Below are 22,207 nucleotides of genomic sequence, written 5' to 3'. Positions count from 1 at the left end.
ATATTCTGGATCAAAAACATTTACTTTTAACCATGTTTCAGTTATTCCCATTATTTCAAAATCCTCTATTCTTACCAGTGACATAAAGTCATCTATTTTATTTGTTTTATATTTCGAGCATTACAATAATAACAATTAAGCTTATTAGTAATTATAATTCCTATTTTCTATAATAAACATGTGTCTCCCTTTTATTTTCTTTCAATTTAATTTCTCCTGGTCCTCATTTCTGTCTAGTTCATTTTTAATTATTCTATTAAATCCGAGTAAGTACACTTAGTCAGCTCCTATCCTATTGAAATGTAACCATCTAGACAATGTGTTCATCCTTACGTACAGATTTCAGCCTAGCACTTAGCCCTAGTGACCTATTTATAACTTCATCTCACAGTTAGTTTTGCAGAGTATCCCTGACAAAATTACTTCATGGCTCTTTTTCTTTAAATTATTTTATGAACTCACGACACCTCTATCTGTACTTTGAGGTAATATAATCTTTTTCCTCCCTATTCACAACATTGGTTATTGTCCCCCCTCTTTGTAATAATCACCTATAGCTGACAGCCTACTTATCTTCCACGTCTTTCTCTGACCCTTTGGTTTTCCTTCCATCCAACATTTCGTATTACTAAAAGCAATATACACAGTTCTAATGTACACATCTGATTTATCTATTCTTCCTTCCTTCATGAACTGCTGCAATGGCAAAAAACGAAGAATATATATAAGACATTGAAAAAAAGAAAAACAAACCACAATTAAAACTTTCAATAAACGTGCAACAATTACATTCACATGACTCCCACATGCTGCAATAATGTCCGTTAGGTGGCGTAGCATACTCTCAATTAACTTTACGAGTCCTTGATTTGGAATTCTGTTGCACTCTTCAGTCACTGCTTGGCCTAACTGCTGTAGGGTTGTAGGAGGTTTGTTCCTCTTCCTGACTGTTCGGCCAAGATCATCTCAGAGATGCTCTATCGGGTTGGTATCTGGGCTTACAGGTGGTTGCTCAAGAACAAACACACCACGTTGTTGTAAGGAGTTTTGCACATTGCGAGCAGTATGAGCTTGTGCATTGTCCTGGAAAATACCCTGACAGGAAGTGGTGATCCAGGATATCCTGATACACAGCACCAGTGATGTTTTGAACCAGAATGACCAACTGGCTGATAGCTGTAAAACAGAATACGCTCTAGACCTACACTGAACCTCCGTCTCCTGCGACGTTGGGTTGAACATTTTCATCATTCAGCTGCTCTCCAGGAAGCCTGCGCACTCGTATCCGTCCATCAGTGGGGTATAGCAGAAAATTAGATCCGTTAGCAAAACTACATAATTCCAGTGTGTGATCGTCAGATTACTGTGTCGCTAAGCCCACTGCAGTCTGTTGTTGCTATGTCTAACTGTCCGTTTAGATTTCTTGCTTTGTATCCAGCTTCCACTAGTCGTCGATTAAGCGTCTGGAGTGAAATCCAGATCAGTTGTTGCGCACGTAACGCAGAGGCAATAGACCTGGAGGACATCGTACGGTTTCGACGAGCAATAGTGAGGATCCGACAATCATCGCGTGCTGTAGTGGTACGTGGACGACCCGTTGGTCTGCTAAGACTCACACTTTCTGTTAGAGCTCTTCTTCTGAGAACTCTGTTGACGGTCTGCCTGGATACATCAAGTCGTTTTGCAATATCGCCTTGTTTCAACCCAGCGTTGTTGTAGGCGACCATCTTATTTCTCAAATCTACGTCAGTAGGACCTAGCATAATGTCTAGAATATTTACAGAGTTGAAAACGCGTCGCCAACAGGTAGGGTACGAAAGTAACACCAAGATCCCTGGCTTTTATACCTCACCCCAGAGACTGCGTTTGGGTAATTCTCAGAACACTCCCATGTTCAAGGGATTTAACCGACTCAAAATGTGTATTTCCTAAAGGACCTAATGAACCTCTATACCAATTTTTGCTGAAGATCCATACAAACCCAGAAGTATTTACATGGACAAATAACAGTCAGTACTATTATATTTTGCCCCCCGCTAGCTAGTACAATGGTATGTCTACGGATTTACAACGCTTAAATCAGGGATTCGATTCCCCTCGGTGAGCTCAGCAGATAGTCCGATGTGACTTTGCTGTAAGAAAACACACACTATTATATTTATATATATAACAATAAAAGTTTTGTGAAGTTATTTAGATGTTTTACATTTTAAAGTTTTAAAGAGTATAAGTAATCAGTCCATTTGTTTTAAAGATAAGATCAGTTGTGGGTATAAATTATTAAAAATTAAAAAAAAACACAAAGAAAGTAAACGTCTGGGCACTTCTGGTGTTGTCAGTCAGTACAGAAGTAGATCCAACTTGTCGCAGAACAGAGTGTTTTGTATTATAGTTTGCTGTAATTACTTAGTGTAAGGTAAAAGTTTTCTATATTGTACGGAGAAAAGAAAGGTGCGTTTTTACCTTCTGAACAATTAGCGAGAAAATCAGTGTTTTGTCACGTATTTTATCTAGTTCACGCAAACCTATTGAAGGACTACCTCAATGTGGTCGCTTTTAATTTTGAAATGATAAATTAGAAGGAAGGTAGTAGGAAGCCAATACCACTCACTGCCAACTATTTGACTACACTTTACCAATAAATAGTGATTTAACTGTCTGAAATAAACGTGCCTGAAATGAACATAATTTTAGATCTCTGAATCTCCGTATGGACTTGCGGGACGAACAGAGGCGCTCAGAAATGTCACTTTCTCTTCGCGGAATTAAGGATAAGTGCTACTAAAACAGCAATGATAATACTAGCAGGAGATGGTTAATACAGTATTACTTGGGATTGAAGTAAGTTTCTATTAACATTATAAACGATGAGAAGAGCTGTGAACCAGGACGGAACATGCGAAAGGAAAGAAGGTTCAGATGACCGGCAATGGTAACTTAGTGTTCCAAGGAAGACGAAGGAGACCAAGGCTGTTGTAAAGTAGCGAGTTCTTTGATTATGTGGTTATAGCTCACGAGGTAACAAACTGTGATTTATTAACCTGTGGGACAAATAAAGTTGTATTAGTGATAGGTGAGACTGTGCGCGGCGTGGTTCTCCTTGAGAGATTTGGTTGTAAGTTAGGCTTGCTGGATTTGTAGAAATGTAGTGACGATAGATGATAGTGGGCGATGGACTCCAAAGTGAAATAAACAGGCATTAGCTAGAATGTAATTAGCCACTGGATTCGAGGCGGTTACTACTTTCATGAACTGGGTAAGGAGGCCTGTAATTCTGGCCAGGATCCGGTGATATAGAGATTAGATTCAGTAGCTGTCTCGATAGAATGCTGAATATCTAATGGTATATGTAGAAGGGTGGACGCTCTTAATAAAAACAGAAAAGAGATTAGTTTTGCTTTTACGTGAGGAACACCTGACATTTATGTTTGCATTCCAAGGTCCACAGAGATAAGTAACGTCGGTCAAGGTAGAGTGCTGGAAGAAAATTCCACCTTGACGGAGGATTCTGGTCATTCTCGAGTTAATAGGTACTCTTGGATTGCGATGGTCGGCAAAGCGATAACCTGTCGAGAATCACCGGATAAATCGGTGAAATAATCGACGAAGAACTTGTTGACTACGGAGATATCTTTGCAGCAATCACATTGCACATGTGGTTAGTTCGGCTGAAAGATAAAAAAAAGGAGGCGTATGATATAATTATTGAACACTTAGAAACAAGACGCAAAACGAATATCACAGTTAAGTGTGAAAGTTTAATTATTTAAACCGCAAATAAAACTTCAATAACTGTTTGCTGGTTGTTTCATACAGGTTTCACTTCAAAAATAGAATCATCTGCCTTACCCATAGTCTTGTCTCATTTTCGGTTTTACCAGTTAGTTTTAACATACTGGGAGTTGGGACAACATCACATACCATACAATGCTTGAACTGTTTTTGAGTAGCAAACAGCTACTCAACGTTTACTTACAGTTTAGGTAACAGTAGATTATTGAAACAAATGTTTCTGACAAAGAAACATGACCCAAAACATCAGGCTTTTCAATAGGATTTGAGAATCCAACTTCATTGCAAGCTTAATATTCAGAAAGAACATCTTTATTAAAGCCAAAATGTTGCTATAAGTTACAGAGCAAGTAAAGTTGGATGTAATTATTGCAGTCATGTCATGGAAATGATTCTTTATATCATACTCAATGGGCAAATTGAGGCAGCAACATTGTGCGTTAAACAAAATGGTATTGATGCAGAATATGAATAAAATTTTTCAAAAACAACTTAAACTTATTCAGCAAATCCATAACATTGGACATACAAACAGTTTTGATCATGGAAGAATATTACAGACATGAATTTACAAAAGTAAATGATTCTACGGTATTTGAGATTAACGACGAAATGTCTGGTATTCAATATGTGTTCCCATCATTCTTAAATACACTGAATCCAAATATTTAATCTTTAAAAAGATATCACATCACGGTTGTACAATCATAATTCTAATAAACTTATAACCCATTTAACATTAACACAAAGTAAAATGCTCTCAGGGGTTGCTAAAGCTCGTAAATTGTAATTAATAGTTGCACCAAGTATATCCAAAAACAAGCGTAATTTTTCTAAACTGAAACTAGTAAAATCATACACTAGAAACGACATGACCAGTAAAAGCGGTATAAGCTCGTGGTTTTAATCAGTGAATGTGATTTAACTGACAAAATATTCATGATAAATGTAATAAGTATGTAGTCCTTTCATAAGCTAAGGAGAATTAAGATTAATTGTTTACAGAACACAGTTAAATAGAATCAATATTACGACGTACATACACTCTGAGTACGTATGTTATTGTCAGGAAAGTTCGAGATAAAAATAAAATAGTTTGGTCTTGCACGAGCCTAGGATTATGTAGTTTTAGAAACACATGACATTTAATTTTGATTTTTTTCCTAATATCTATGATAAACATTCGTTATTTTATGTACACTCACTCTGAATACTTCACATACAAAGTAGTTTCATTTCATTATCTCACAAGGTTCACATTTCATTTGCATAGTGTCTGTAACCTACTAAATGAATATCATGTTTTTGAAGTAAATGTTCATGTTTTATTTCCTATTTTCTCTGTTATATCATTAAATCTGGGTATTATCATGAACATACAGTGAAATGAAATATTTAAATTTCAAAAATAAAAATATGTAGATACCTTTTAAATGTTACCATAATATTTTTAATTTCTTTTTTTTTCTCATAAGCGTAATTTCACGTTCTTATATTTTCACTTATAGTTTATTTTTAATTTTCCTTTCTAATTCTTTATGTTTTATTCTTCATGCAGGTATGCAACCTTGCAGAAATGAAATTTTCAAATATGCATTTATAAACACAAATAATACATAACTAATTAATATACAAACGCAATCTAACTGTTATCAAACTAGTACGTATAAAACAAGAAATGGTGGCCAAGCACTCGGTATGCGTCAAGGGAACAATGGATTAAGCCTTTTTTCTATCTCTTGCTACACATCCATACATTGGTAAATGTAATAATTGAATAGTGCAAAATCTATTCTTGTATAATGGGTGTGGCCCAGTGGGTTAAGGCGTGCGACTCGTAATGTGAGGGTCGCGGGTTCGCATCCCCGTCGAACCAAAAATGTAACGGTCAATACCACTATTCGTTGGTAAAAGAGTAGCCCAAGAGTTGGCGGTGGGTGGTGATGACTAGCAGCCATCCAGCGAATCTTACATTGCTAATTTAGGGACGGCTAGCGCAGATAGCCCTTGAGTAGCTTTGTGCGAAATTCAAATAAAGAAACTGACACGTGGTGACAGGAATAATGCCATAATATTAAGCATAACATATTCATAACAACTACTTTATGTCTGCAACCAATGACGAACTCAATTTGTGTAAATTTTAAGCATAACATTATTCATCATAACTGCTTTATGTCTACGACCAATGTAAAATTAAGGACTGAAACCTGATGTGTTACTAAAATTTGGATTATTAACTGTGTTTCTATGACAAACGTATTTATATACCATGATAAAAAAGTAGTTCAATTAAATTTAAAATGTAACTCACTAAAACATCACGACATTCACAGAAAAAAATTAAACAAGGGTGGAAATGAACAGAAAAGTTAAAGGTCTCTTTCCTGGTAATTAGTCAGGAACTTAATAATAAATTGTAATACAAGCAAGTCCTGATATCTGACTTTGGATCTGACTATTCAATAAACACACCTGATAGCCACACACACTTAACATCTTGAAATGAAGATCCCAAATGATGAAAATTACAGTGAAAGAAAATGATTACTTAATAGACATACAATCACAGTATTACATCTTATGCTGTGTTTAAAATATATTTCTCTGTAACTGACTACTTTTATATCTAGCTCTGAAATATAATGAGCAATTTAACTTGACATTGAGGTTAGTCTCACAAAAATCTTTGATAATCTGAAACAAGACATTTCTTTCTCTTCAAAGCTCATACAAATGCAAAAATGACAGCATTTGCAAAATATGAAATGCCAAAGGAAAAGAGTGCAGATAGCCCTCAAGTAGCTTTGCGTGTAATTCTAAAACAAACCAATGGAAAAGAAACTGTAGGTGCCCAAAACCCTTTAATTGTCTCTCAACTACAGAATTAGCATACAATTTCAAGAAGTTAGGTCATTCTAAAGCTGTGAAAAAAAATCTTCAGAAAAATATGTGGATGTCTTAGGAATATTAAATGGAGAATTGTACCTTTATTAATTTATAACATGTGTTTGTTAATTTAGAATTATGCACAAAGCTACTCAATAGACTATCTGTGCTCTGCCCACCATGGGTATTGAAACCTGGTATTTAGCAGTGTGATTCTGCAAACATACTGCTGTTCCATTGGGAGACGTGTTTGTGAATTTGTTCAACCAATGTTCAAATCTAGTCTACAACGTTAAGAGAGAAACTACAGTAAGTGAAGTCATAAAGGACTTTCTGTAGCATAATCGTAATTATAATAACCCACCAGGAAGACTAACAGGTAAGTACAAGAACCACTGTCAGTCACCTGAAGTTGGCCTTTCTAGTCCTGGTTCGGGAGCTATGAGTAGGAAGGGCGAGAGCCATTGCAATTGACACAATGTGGGTCCGTTTCACACTCATATGCATCCTGGTCTTTGCCACGACAACGAGCACATGTCACGGAACTACAACATGACATCTTTGAGTGACCGAACCTCTGACACTGGAAATATCGGGGAGGGTTTGGAATGTACAGCCATACCCTGCAATTAAGATAACCTGCCTTGATGGTGGCAGGTGCACGTGGTGATGTAAATCTCAGAATGAGGATATTGGTCAGCAATGTAACTCCATCTTTGTGAGTGGAGATACGCCTCACTGTAGGAAACCCCTTGAGTGGAGAAACCAGTGAGAATCTCTTATGTTTCCATCAATATGTTAACAGATCAAAGTTTCCTTACTCACTTTGGTGAGCCAGCAAATCCCTCCAGTCCCTTCTGAATAAAAAAAGGGGAACATTTGCCCTAAAGGTTTCTCTGAAAGAGAATGTAGGATAAGAAAATGAGGTACAACAGGTGGTACAGGTCTTGAAGATTGCTCCTCAGAAATATCAAGACGTGATCGTTTACTTATTCAATGTTTTTCCACTATTTTATTTGAATTTTTTTTTTTGAGGATCCATAAGAAAAAAAGGAAATTTCGGTGCTCTCTGACCCCACTCACCAAAGAGCCCTATGAGGAGATGCACTACATTGTCAAGCAAGGACAATGCAGCAACGCCAGGATTTTGTGAGCACTATACCCAAACACCAGCATCAGACACAATGCCCACAACACCTTTTGAGAACTTCCAACACTGGTACTTGGTTGACCTTAGCCCAAGGGAGCTATGCAATTGACCCAAGGAGGGGCCACCCCAAGGTCACCTGTATATAGGAATTCAAAGCTAAGGTGGTGTGTTAGAGTTGGACCCCTCAACCACCAGGATCCTCTCCTCCCCTTCATGGGTTGTCACGCATGGCAAACACGTGAGTAGATGTTTAGATCTCAGAGAAGGTAAACTGAAAGAACAGAACCTTCCCTCAGAGGTCCCCTCACCAAGTAAAGGAATCCACACCGAGGGGAATAAAACATCGACTACAAGTTAAAAAACAACAACAATGGAGAAGGAAGGCCAATCATAAATACGAATACAGAATACCTGTTGTTTTCACTCCAAAATATATAGAAAAAAAGAGACTTGTATGTAAAAAAGGACAAACATTTACCTAACAATAGTTTTGCTAACAGTATGGTTGGATATAATTAATTTATGTATATTTTGTCTCTACATGAATTAAAACTTCTTTTATTTATTTGTGTTACTTGAATATGATACATTTAACAATAATGTTCAATACTTACAGATATGAGTTACATTTGAACCAATTTGATATTATTTTACTATTACTACTGTACACTCTTAAAACATAAAAAGGCTTGTGTAATGTCTTCTCAAACACTAAAAAATTGTCATAATTTGTGACCAAATACAACTGAATCCAGCATGCATGGAACTGGTCCAATCGACTGACCCAATATTGAAAAAGGAATACTTTATAAAATTCAAAATCTATCATATGTATGTGCAAAAAACATAGTAAGCTTTCAGTAAAACATAAAAGTCTGTTATGCACAAAAAACTAGATGATTTACAAAGATATGTCTGCAAATTGATTATACCTGTTTGACTTAGATTAACATATCAAACCACAAGTCAATGCTCATGTGGAAATTAAGGTTTCGTTTTTGTCATTGCATAATCTCCATATTGTATTTAAACAGCTTCTGAAATGCATACCTAAAGGTTTTGTAAATACTATCATATATATTGCATCTGTTACTTACTTTCACCTACCACAAAATGTTTCTAAATCAGTAATAAAGTATAAAATAAACACATATTTAATAAATGACATCAAATACACTACACTATGTTGAATGGTACTCTCTAAAATGTCAACAAACTTGAGCTTTGACATATACACATACAAATAGGCCTAATGTGAAAACATTTACAGGAATGAAGACAATATCTAAAAATACTATCATAAACTTCTAAAACTGTGACTTATGTCGATGTCTTTTAAACTTTCCACTAAATTATGTTGTTCATTGGTACAGAAGTTACATTTAAATCACATTATCACAGAAGCATAAATTATCCCTCATGTAACTTGTTGATAATCTTTATCCAGTGATAACTAAACTTTACTTCTATTCATCTCTATAGCTGTTCTCTATTAGTAGGTCTTACCCCTTTATGGTCTTGCACCATATGATGAGACTTGAAATGTGTAGTAATGAGTCTTCAAATACAAAAACAAACCATAAAAGAAACAAGAATTGGTTAATTGTATTCTTAATGGATGACAATTTCTTAACAAGTAAGAGCCTATACTTTGAGATAACTAAAGAATTCCTGACATATTGATCAGTGTATAATAATATTGAGAAACGTGCTATATTTTGTGGAGCTATAATACCCCCAGAAATTTACTCATTGAAGAATATACAACTTTACACTGTGACAACAGTAAAGAGAAATAAACAGAATTACAAATTTTGACTGTTTAATATATTCTAATTACATATATCAAAAGTGAAGATTTATAAAAAAAATTATTTGCAGTGAGAAAAATAACAACAGGAAGTTATTCTGTAAAACACATTGTGTATTTTATCCACCAATTTTTGGGTCACCACAGCAAGTGAAGGTGATAAAAGAAGTTCATTGCTCATTCAACACAAGACTACCTTGCTTATTTATACTTCAGGAGTTTTTCTTACAGAGTACGAGTCACAGTCCAGTCATGATTGAAATGTTCTTTTTAACAAGGTATAACAAATTAGAAGTATATAAAATTGCTCACTATTCAAAATTGTGACAGCAATGTAATACTGTGGTTTGACATAACAATACAGTACAGATATAATCCTGTAATGTAATACTGCAGTTTGACATAACAATACAGTACAGATATAATCCTCAAAAATCTTATCTAGTCAATATAATTTTTGTCATATTTCATGTAAGTGTGATTTTACTGACAGAGCTTGTTGAGGAGAACAAGATTCAACATGAAGATACCCCAGAAAAAAAGCTGCATAAATCTGGATATCATGTATGGAAACACAAAAATGTCAGGATGTTTGAGACAAATGTAACAAGTTAAAGGTGATGAAGTTTGAAGATACAGTCATCTGATCCTCATCTGAATAACAAGTAAAAGCAAACTATTGGAAATGCTGAACAAAATCATCGAAGCTGAGAAAATAAGTTACAAAAGCAAGAGGTCATAAACCCTGGCTCTAAGGTAGAAAATGTAGAACAGAGCAAACCACGTTATGCACAATAACAGTAATACTGCATATAATAAAATAATATAATGCAAGATTAGTTTCCTGTTTGTGTTATTTTATTAACATTAAAAATGTTAAAATTACTTCAGTAAAGACAAAGTTAACATGAAATATTAAAGCACATCCTAACACAAAAAAGAAACTAATTTTCTAGTATATGATTTGATTTGCAACACCAGTATAAGATCAAGTGACAGCTATGATCAGAAAACAGTCAAATTAAAACAAAATTTCAAAAATAATTTCACATTATAAAAATATTTTGTGAAAATATTAAGCCTAGATTTTATTTATAGACACACATATATTTTTCTTCTTTTAACTGTGAAAGAGATCTTAAGACAGACTTTATACTAGTTTTACCACTCAATTTTTATTAATTTTATGGGGTTATGTGTAGATGTTAGATATTTTAATGAGCTTCTTTCATAATAATCTTGAAATACCAATATCCAATTCAAAACATCAATAACTATTAATACTACTGTAATAGCAGTTAATATAACAATTTATTTCATAACAACCACGTATATACATATAACAAAAGAAAATAATTTTAACCTTTATAAGTAATAAACTTCTAAGTCTTAAAATAAATATGAACCAAGGTGTCATTCAATTTACTACTTGTCATTAAATTATAACAGTTCATGGAATTTTGCCTTTCACTTCTAATGCTGGTCAACAACAATTACTAAAGAAACAAAGCTAAACATTTTTATCCTTAACCATACACCATACATATGACATTTTTAGTTGTCTCTTACTTAACCATAGCAAATATGTATTTGTATAAGATTTAAGAATACTAAACTGGAATAATTTCAATGCAAAAACAATTAATTATGAAAATATTTAATATTTGCTTAAATGTTGTTGTTTCTTTATATTAAGCTACAGAAATAAGCACTACAAATATTGCAGCATAGGTTTTACAAATAATGTTACAACTAAGTGTAAGTTTGTTATATATATACCTATGTGTATTATAAATAAACTGATTTTAACTCTGTTATAGACAAGTATAATATATTAATATCAGATTAAGTAAATGAGGCCTTTTGACTTTCAAGAACAAAATTAATGCAACATCATAATTACATAACTATCTTAACATATTTCTATATATCATTTTGCATATTTAAATTTGTAGTAACTTTAGTTAAATATGTTTTATTTGGGGGTCATTTGCATCAATGATCATCAGATTTCTTGAGTAACAACAGGCAATCTGTGATATTTTGACAAAAGACTACTATAAACTTGAATTTAATGTCAGATGGTAGATCTATTATAGTTTTATATTTATCATATCATGATACATAAGCCACAGTAAGACAAACACACTGCAACACACAAAACCTGTAATACATCTCTGATTAAATGATGCAAAAGAAATATTTTTCAAACAACATACACAAACATTTTAACAAAAGCACATTTGTGATAAATAATAAGTCATTTACTTGAATTTAACACAGTTCAACCATTCCATTCAAAAATAAAAACATTTAAAATGCTAAATTTACAACACTAAAAATGAAACTAACAATTCCTTTCACAGGTTATTTATCATATCATGATACATAAGCCACAGTAAGACATACTGCAACACACAAAATCTGTAATACATCTGTATTTAAATGATGTAAAAGAAATATTTTTCAAACAACATACACAAACATTTTAACAAAAGCACATTTGTGATAAATAGCAAGTCGTTTACTTGAATTTAACACAGTTCAACCATTCCATTCAAAAATAAAAACATTTAAAATGTTACATTTACAACACTAAAAATGAAACTAACAATTCCTTTCACAGGTTTTCTCTACACTTCCTGCAAGTTGACCTCCTCATAATGTCAGCATATGTACAAAGCCATGTTCATTCCACCCCACTCCTACGTCACTGACATACATTTTAATCAGCTTGCACAAATTTTTATTTTTGTGAAGGTTTACTCAACCATGTTCTACACTGCCAGAAAACACAAAATATTTCCACAATACTAAACTAAAGAGCATTAAATGCCTTCAAATTTGAGGTACAGGAATTTCATTTTAATGTAAGGATTTTCCAATTTGCTCAAATACACTGAAATTGTATTGGTGACAAATAAGTGACTGTTCACACATAATTTTCTCATTCAGTGCTGCCCTCTTTATACTTCCCACAATATTCAAGGCTTTCATCTAAGCTCATGTTTAAACATAGCATTGCTGCATACTAATAAGTACATGAAAATCCTCCACTATATGAAGTGTGACTCATTAATAGCACAGCTCACTCCCTCTGTATTCAACCATCATTATGAGGTCAAGAAATGATGCACTAAAGGAAGGGTGAGAAGTGTAAAAGGGTGTATCTATTAGAAATACATTTCAGTCCAAGAAAATGTTGAATGTTAAATTCTATTTGCATACAACTATAATCCAGCACTGAAACAGTGAAGGGATCATAAAAACAAAATTTACTTTATGAAGCACTCAAAATGAACCAATAGCATGTGACATTGTATACAATGGAACAGTATACAGACACACAGTATCAATATTATTTTGAAGTAGTTAAAAAGGTTTGGATATGCTTACGTATAGATTCTCATTTTAGGCAGGGCCATTTCCAAAATAACAACATCACTTTTGCAGGAAAGCATGGATGTGACCTTTAACTGACTCTGGTCACCAGGCTCTGTGAAAGAAAAAGATGTTTCTCTCTTTAGATTCTGGAAAAATACAGCTTCAGTGGAAGCATCATCCACACACTGTTTCTTTAAAGACAAAGGAAAACCAACATGAAGAATTAAAACTCGTTGTTACATAGTTGGTGTAATCCATTAAGACACCACAGTAACAAAAAACTTTAATAAAAGTGAAAAGATGTCCACTATATAATTAGTTGTGAACAAAGGTGAGAACAGTTATGTCTAATCAACCCCTAGTAAACTCTGGCTTATGAAAGTGTCTACAATTTTCAACTTAGAATTAAAATTTAGGAGAATTACTCTAAATTCCTAATGAAATTTTTTCTGTAAATTTATGAACAACATTTGAAAACATCTCCTTTGAAAAACTAATTTTTAGAAATTTATTTCCAATACCATATATTTTTCTCTTGTACTCCTGGCATTACAACACTGCCAATCAAATCTATCCTTTTCTACTACTTCTGTACTAACTTCCCATGCTAAATTTTTCATTTCCTCTTATTCTTTTTGTGTTTAGTTTTTCTGGCCCTCACCAATGTTTAATTTTAGTTTAAAACCTCCCTTATAGCTGAGTTAATAGTCTCAGAAAACAAGCCAGCTGATACAGTATTTAAAAGTAAACTACCCATTCTAAAAATGTACCCTCCCTCTTCGATCTAGCAGACATGTTTTCTTGGAACCAAACTAAAATCGTTTTGACTATATTTTAAGTGAGTATGAGTTATCATTACATTCTAATGGAATACGAAATTATCTGTCAACTGGAATAGACTACACACAGATAAAATAAGATTACATTACAGATTACATAATCTCACATTACAGGCAATCAATTCCGCAGACTTAGTTCATCATCAATTTACAGCATCACTATCGGGTAAAGTTGGATGAGAGAAAAGTAAAAATCATAAGACGACTAATTTTCTTGACTCTTTTACCACATATACATCTCAAATAACATTCGAATTTAAAACCACAGTCATGTGCTTCTTATGATTACCCAAGGCTAATCACCATACTAGGGTATGTGACACCATACTGAGTTTTTACACTTCTAATATTTACAAACATTGTCGTACCGCGAATAAGTTTATCTCAGATAAAACAAAAAAAAAGAATGAGAAGTCTTGACATATTCTTAGAAATAAATATTTTTATTTTTCTTCATATCTGATGTCCTGTTAAATGATATTTTAGAACACTTTTGTCTGTGCATTATAATTTCTTCGATGTCTACATTCAAATTTATAAATTTCAACTTTTTGTTTTAATTATATATTTCCTTTAACATTAACAAAAATTTGTTTTATCTTATTCGTCGGTTAAAATATAAGATAAAAGATTTTGCTGATATTAAACAAATAAAATAAAATAATAATTAAACATGGAACATAAGGCAGAAGTAAACATTCCTTTTGATACTTATATAAAGAAACACATTAGGCCGATATGACGACAAATTGGCAAGCAACGATTTATACATACAATGAAGTGATCTAAAACATGTTTCCACAAAATATTGGCCTGTCTTCTTCAAGTACGGTCTTTAACTCAGCAGTACATAGTTTATATATACGTACATAAACAAGTTGTAAAATAAATGTTTTCAGCAGGGTTATAGATAAAAGTCAAGGCTAGTCAAATCTATGGTAGGCGAATAAAAGTAACGAAATGTGGTTGATGATGCTATGGCCATTAATTATCACGGCTAAGTAAAAGATCGTTTGGTTTCATTATCTCTATAGTTTCTAAACAATATTTTTTCTTTTGTTTTTTTAGTTTCAGAATAGTGTCGGAGAAAAGATTTGTTACAAATTGGTGACACGTTAGAAAGAATATCTGCATTTCACCTCTACTTATATGACTTTAGTATTCTTTTTATCTATTATTTAAAAATAATTTGTCCAGTATATTTATTAATATATTCGCATGGTAGACTATATATATATATGTCTTGTATTGTTCATTTAACAGGAGTTATTTAGGGTTATATAACAAGATCTTTATTTTACTGGAAGGTTTAATGCCAGAGTGCTAAAATTATTAAAGAAGCTGATGAATTCATGAGATATTTCTGGTTTGAAATGGAATGTCGGTAGAAGCTAGGGTTAATATAGTGTTTTTTAAGATTCTGAACTTCAATAAAAGCCCCACCTATAACGTTTAGGCTAAACTTCTAGACGGTACTACATTCTTTAAGTTGTTCAATTCAGTTTGTATATTGTTTTTCCAGGTACAAAGTTGTAATAAATTGCAGTAATGAGTTAGTGAATGTAGGGTTCCCCCGAAACCAAAATGTAATCGTTCATTTCACATCATGTATACATATATATATATAAATTTGCTTGTGTGTATATAAAATGAAATAATTTGTAAAGATATTGGTTAGGAACTTCTTAGAAGGCAAGTTTATAAAAAAAACAACATCTTTATAATATTTCTTCTTCAGGCGTAATACTATCAGACAAGATCGAGCACGTGGGAACCACTCAACATGATGTTACTGAAACCATAAGACCTTGCTTTTCTCAGGAGACCTCATCTCTTCCGAGAGCAATCAGTAACTCATGTATCCAAAGTCGAAAAGCTAACGTCTTCTCTGACGTACAAGAACAGCCAATTCATCCAGAGATGATCATACTCAAAACGTATGTATTTTGAAGTAAATCCTAACTCTTAGCTTTACTGGTTGTCAGAATCCTGTAGTCACAGTCTATGGGACGCAGATTTGAACTCTCGTCACACCAAACATCCTCATCCTTTTTGCAATGGAGGGTGTAAATGTACTATGACGTATTCATTATTTGTAATTATTGCTTTTATTCCAGTGGCCTGTGCAAAGGATCGACGTCGTCAGAAAAGTCAGTCAAGAAGCGGCTTCAGGTCTTTACAAGATCTGCCAAAAGTGCCATCAAAGATATCTTCAGCAGGGAACATGTCTATAGACCAAACAACGAGAAAAGTCGGCAAAATCCGCACAGCTCGAGAAAATCACATTGTTTATTGTGAAGGCTGAGAAGTCCCACTAGCTTCAGAAGAAAAAAAGGAAGTACTGACAACCAGACTGACTGTGTGTCACGACTCGAAAGTACGAGGATTTAAATAGGATACATAATTTCTATATTGCATATACTAAACGCAAGCTATTGCATTACAAGAAACAAGTTGTGATACATAAATTGTAACTGTAAAAATTTTGTTCAGGCCATGGCCTGACTGGCCTTATCGCTTCTTGGGATCATCTTAGAAACATACATTTTTGACTATACATATATGCATATCATCGTTTCTCGTGGTGTACAGGTTATACGAATGTTAAACATAAAAGCTGTCAGTATAAGTGGCTTTGTGGAAAATGTTGTGTGCCTTTTGTATATTTTTTTCGTACAAGTGGAAGTTGTACTGACTATTTAGCTATACTTTATCTGGTGAAATAACGATAATTTCTTAGTGGTAAGTTTAGCACATAAAATAGTTATTTACCCAATAATCATTATATGATCCACAAAGTGGCCTCAGTATAATTAACATGGTCTTTTTTGAGGCACTAGTTATCTAAAAGAACTACTAATGAGACTAAATATCTGGAGGAAGTTCAACTTGAACTTCCAGTAGGTGTTTTTTGTTTCAAAACTTCGTACATTTTAACACAACTATTGTCTGGTTAAAAATTGAGAGCTCATAATTTTTCAAACAATGGCAGGTCACAATCATCTTATCTTTCCTAATTTTAAACAACTGACCAACTACTTGGAAGCACTCACTGCAATAAGATACTTTATCGAATTCGTAGTGCCGGAACTGACTGTCATTCGTATTACGCGGGGCAAAACGGAAATTACGGACTGTATTCATCTGCATTGTGGGTCGAATTTTAGACATGAAAATGCGCAACCATACACACTGAATATTATCCACTGCTGGCGGGTCCTAGTAGAAGATATTAGAATAAATTAATGTTAAAGTTTAACTTCAGTAAAGATCTGTTTCAAAAATGCATGTTTTTTTTTTTTTCGGATGTGAAAAATTACAGTAGTTTTGACATCACTTGTGGATGATCTATAAATATTAATTTAATATTCATTTCATAGCAATGTTTAAATTGTATGGAGTTTGCATATTATACATGTCAGTGTAACTTCTTTTAACAACGAAGTCGTGTTTTAAATGTTTGTTACTATCATCCACTTGACATAACAGTAATTGAATATTTTAACTTCTTCATCCATGTTAATATAAAAGAAAAATGTCAATCTGTACATTAACTTATTTCTTCACATGACGTATTAAACCACATTTCAGTCACCCTACGTCTGAGGATTCTAACAAAAAATTTCTACCTCTTTCTAAATACACGTGTAGTTGGTTGGTTCAGTTTTTGTCCGGATGGCCAGGCGGGTTAAGGCGTTCGAATCGTAATCTGAGGGTCACGGGTTTGAATCCCCGTGGCACCAAACATGCTCGCCCTTTCAGCCGTAGGGGCGTTATAATGTGACGGTAAATTCCATTATTCGTTGGTAAAAGAGTAGCCCAAGAGTTGGCGGTAAGTGGTGATGACTAGTTGCCTTTTCTCTAGTCTTACACTGCTAAATTAGAGACGGCTAGTGCAGATAGCCCTCGAGTAGCTTTGCACGAAATTAATAAAAATCAACAACAAACAAACAATGATGTCATATAAGTGATACTTAACATTGCAATTTGTATTGCCGTGACAATAGTAGTAAACGTGTACGTCTTACACTGCATGAATCATGAGAATAATTATGCACTCTGTAACATGCAACATAGTATGACGCATGAACTTGAAAACAAGAAATAAAAATATTTGTTACTCTTCATTTTGTTTTCACCCTTGAAACAAAACACATTAGAGGACCCTTCAGTAAGCATCAATTTTTTAAATATATTTCATCGGTGCAAATCTAACCAAAGATGAAAGGATTATTTGTTATTTTCAGGTTAATTCATTATAGGGAAAACAACAATATCCTGGCAATTACCATGACATAATCCTAAAGAAAATAAAGTAATCGTTAATTTCAAAATAGAATCACAACAATTTTAACTTGTGATGGTCCCATGTTTAAGGTTCAAACGATGTAGTTATTAAAAGTCAGAATTTATTTCGTGCCGAAGTTGCTGTTATTGTATTTTGAGATAAATTATGTGGTCTAGCAAATTCGTTACTAAATATCAAGGCGAAGCTAGTTTAGACACTATGTAATATTTTAACAATCAGTAAATTTTTATTTTAGAGGAAGGTAAGAATCACCTGTATAATTAATTGGGTTTCAAATGATAGATGTTTGACATCGTAACTGAAACGATTTTATCTTAACGTTTTTAAATTTCCCTTTATTAGTCCTACCTTTTCAGCTAAATAAAGAAAATTCCCAAAATAAAGTTTGTACAATAGCTATGGTGGGCACAGCACAGAGTTTGTGTGTTTTTTGAATTTCGCGTAAGGTTACTCGAGGGTTATCTGTGCTAGCCGTCCCTAATTTAGTAGTGTAAGACTAGAGGGAAGGCAGCTAGTCATCACCACCCACCGCCAGCTCTTGGGCTACTCTTTTACCAACGAATAGTGGGATTGACCATCACATTATAACGCCCCCACGGCTGAAAGGACGAGCATGTTTGGCACGACGAGGATGCGAACGCGCGACCCTCAGGTTACGAGTCGCAGGCCTTAACAAGCTTGGCTATGCCGGGCCTGCACACAGCACAGAGAGCCCCTTGTTAAGATTAAACACGCACACGCATAGATTTACACCGAACTGTCGTAAGATAGGTTAATTTATGCTTCAGCATAAAGAAGATAGGAGTTAGTTACAGAATAACACCTACCAACAACTGTTGCACTCACGAGTGGCACAGCGGTATGTATACGGGCTCACACCGCTACAAATAGGGTTTTGATATTCGTGGTGGGCAGAGCACAGTTAACCCATTGTGTATCTGTGCTTTAATTCAAATAAACAATCCAACCCTCAAAACGTTATTTTCTGACCGAATAACTGATTTGACTTTCACTCTTGAAGCATACCCACAGCCTCAAAGATTGAAACATCTTATGGTAGTGAGACGTGAACTAAAATACACTCGATCCACTTTCCTTTTCTGCTAACTCTAAGGCCAAGCCCTGTCCACTCAACACTTTCAACAGGAAAAAACATAAAATTATTCGATATGACCTTGTGTATTGTCTCTCTTCAGTAGTCAAAAGCCTGAGAAAATGAGGGATATGAGGGATATGTTAGGAAATAAGGATTCGAAATTGAACATGGTTAATAATGACACATTTTCTCCAGGGCACGTTTTAATACTAACAGTTATATAACAAAATTCATAAAAAGAAGTGGGATATTTACACCTACATAATTGTAATTCGCTGTTCCGCAAGTTTTAATTTACGTGATGTTGCGTTAAGCCACAATGCGTTATTACTTGTTTTTCTGCCAAGAAATAGTTGAATAACATTCAGTATAATTGATAAATGATTAATTTATTAAAAACATTTAACTGTTAGTTTAGGAAATCCTTAACTGTAGAAAAAACGCAATTTAATTTTTCATGTATTTTGTTTTTCTCTATGGATAATATTTTAAGCTATTTCTTATTTGTGCCTAACCTCACTAACACAGTCGAACAAATCAAGTTAGATATTAGTGGATGAATTTTAGTTGGGTAGGTAAAACGCAATAACAATGCAAATTCACTAGAGATATTTCACTATTGATATATGTATATTGTTTTGTTGGTTTCAGGAATATTTGTAACCCGGATGAGAGACTGTGAAACATTGATTTTGCTCGCTGGGTTTCTTGATGCAGGCGATGAAATTTTAGAAGTGGATAGAATCAGTGTAAAAGAAAGAAACATCGGAGAAGTAAACGACCTGATAATAAAAAAGAACAAAATATTATCTTACTTCAATCCAAACGGAAAGACAATTAAAAAGGTACAAAAAAAGTTCATCGACCATCGTTGATTCGCCATCTGATTCTTCCAACATCATTAAACATTATATCTATGTACATATGCATATTTGCTACGACTTAAAGATTAATACTGAGAAACAACGGACGGAAAATAAACTTAAATTGTATTCTTTACTGTGTTATATGTACATTACAAAATTTTATTGGTTAATAAACGGAATCATACCCGCAGAATTATACGCAGAATAGCTATAGATGAATCAATCGAGAAGAGATTTAAGTTCTGTATAAAGTTTTACTGAGACTACAACCAGAATAATTAAATAATGTAACTGTCTTTAGCAACAGACCTTACGTGGTTGGCAGCGCTTTAAAGATAAATCACTGTTGAAAACAATATAAACAGACAAAAAACAACAAAGTCTGAATAGATTATAAGAAAAATATTTCTTATAATATGTAACTCTTGTCATTATCCTGAAAATGTAGGTTATATAGAACATTGCATACAAAAACTTTGTACTGAAATCATAACAAAAATTATAAATTCCAGTTCACAGTTGTCTATTAAAAATATTTTTGTATGACCTAACTGTTATTATATTTTTAGTTTTCCCATGCAACTTCTAACTTCATGTAATAGTTATGAAAAACAAAAGATAATAGACATAACTAATAATTCCAGCTCTTGAGCAATATGCAGTCAGATGTATGTAGGAATTAGATGGAGAGGTGGTGTCATACACAACATGACGTGTCTACTAAAATAACTTTTGGAACAGCATGTAACCTATTTGTCCATCTCAGCTGTCCCATCCTCTAAACTAAATTAAAATGATTTTAAGAATTATAGCCAGCCGTTGTCATTCATATACTTATAAAGAATTTTTGTTAAACGCACATTTTTTACTTCTAGAGTATCTGAAGGTAACCCATTTCAAAGGCCAACCACCCTCTTGGATAACTGAAACTGTATGAGCTGAATAGGACTCCTACTCTGTCAAAACTTGTGTACCATATTTCAATCAGATCTACCATAACTCTTCTTTTAGCAAGAGAAAACAATTTCAGAAGATTTAATACCTCCTCGTATGACAACCCCTCCATCTCTGATACTGCACTATAAACCCTTCTGTGAAAACCCTTTCCAACAATTTAATGCCTTTTTTAAGGTAAGGAGCCCAAGACTGAACACATTATTCTAAATCTTACCGAACTTGTGACAAGTTCAATGAAGTCATAACCTCTTTAGACTTATATTCAATATTTCTGTAGCTACAATTTAAATTTTTATTTGCCCTATCACTTGCAACATCTCACTACTTAGAGGGCTTTAGAGATTGATCAATCATTAAACCTTTTCTTTCATGATATTGATAAGGCCATTCCCATTCAAATTATACTTACAATAAAATTATTAACACACACATGTAATATTTTTCATTTTCCATAATTAAAACTCATCTCCCGTATATTTTCTCTTTTTATAGAATTAAAAATCTTTTCCCACAACTGATATAAAACTAATGGGTCTACATTCACTAAGACAATTTGTATTACCTCTCTGGAAAAGAGAATATACCTTAGCTAACTTCCAGTCCTCTGGTTTTTGCAACTATTTAAGAACTTATAAAAAAATAGTAGTAAATGTCCCACCTATTCAATGTTTAACCTCCCTCAAAACCATTAGGGGAATGTGACCTGATTCAGGAGTCTTGTCATTTCTTTAATCTTCTAATGTTTTTCTTAACCAGTTCAAGATTAATTCAGTAAGTTAGTTCAAACTTGTTTACATTTATCAACTGTTCAAAACGTGGAATACTGCTTAAATATTTGTAAATAAAAATCGAAGAAAAACAAAATTTAGTAACCCAGCCATCTCATAATCATGATATACTAAGCTATCTATAATACCCTTAAAGGATCCTAACAGCATTCTAACATTTTGTTTACCCTTTATGTACTTAAAGAAATCTTTACTGTTAATTTTTTAAATTTCCAGCCAGTCTTTTATCATGCATCCTTTCCGATGTTCTAATTTCTTGTTTCACAATTTTTTTTATCTTCTATAATCTTGTCATAATGTCAATTTATGATGCTTTTCTTTGATTTT

The 22,207-nt window shown here is 33.5% G+C and overlaps 1 protein-coding gene and 1 pseudogene across 4 annotated transcripts; one reads left to right on the top strand and one right to left on the bottom strand.

Annotated features, from left to right (window-relative positions):
* Positions 1-650: 650 nt before the first annotated feature.
* On the bottom strand, positions 651-14,897 carry LOC143235564 (uncharacterized). Of its 4 annotated transcripts, none has more exons than XR_013019293.1 (3): positions 13,977-14,233; positions 13,038-13,137; positions 651-1,176 (listed from the first exon to the last, which is right to left on the bottom strand). XR_013019293.1 is itself a non-coding variant. In XM_076473811.1 (3 exons), the coding sequence occupies exon 3, from the start codon at positions 1,761-1,763 to the stop codon at positions 1,356-1,358; it is 408 nt and encodes a 135-aa protein (XP_076329926.1). In that variant the 5' UTR covers positions 1,764-3,668; positions 13,038-13,137; positions 14,639-14,897; the 3' UTR covers positions 651-1,355. The 4 variants fall into 4 exon arrangements, 3 of the variants coding, with proteins under 3 accessions (XP_076329926.1, XP_076329927.1, XP_076329925.1); XM_076473811.1 differs by lacking the exon at positions 13,977-14,233 and adding an exon at positions 14,639-14,897 and having other exon boundaries at positions 651-3,668; XM_076473812.1 differs by having other exon boundaries at positions 651-3,668; positions 13,972-14,233.
* The window catches only part of LOC143235611 (galactoside alpha-(1,2)-fucosyltransferase 2-like), a 34,915-nt pseudogene continuing 27,364 nt past the window's right edge, over positions 14,657-22,207 (top strand).

The sequence above is a fragment of the Tachypleus tridentatus genome, chromosome 12 (genome assembly GCF_004210375.1).
Source record: "Tachypleus tridentatus isolate NWPU-2018 chromosome 12, ASM421037v1, whole genome shotgun sequence".
Classification (NCBI taxonomy): domain Eukaryota; kingdom Metazoa; phylum Arthropoda; class Merostomata; order Xiphosura; family Limulidae; genus Tachypleus; species Tachypleus tridentatus.
This window is presented reverse-complemented; position numbering and strand designations above follow the sequence as displayed.

Coding starts and splice junctions, on each gene's coding strand:
- LOC143235564 (XM_076473811.1), bottom strand. CDS start 1,763: ATGCTAGGTCCTACTGACGTAGATTTGAGAAATAAGATGGTCGCCTAC.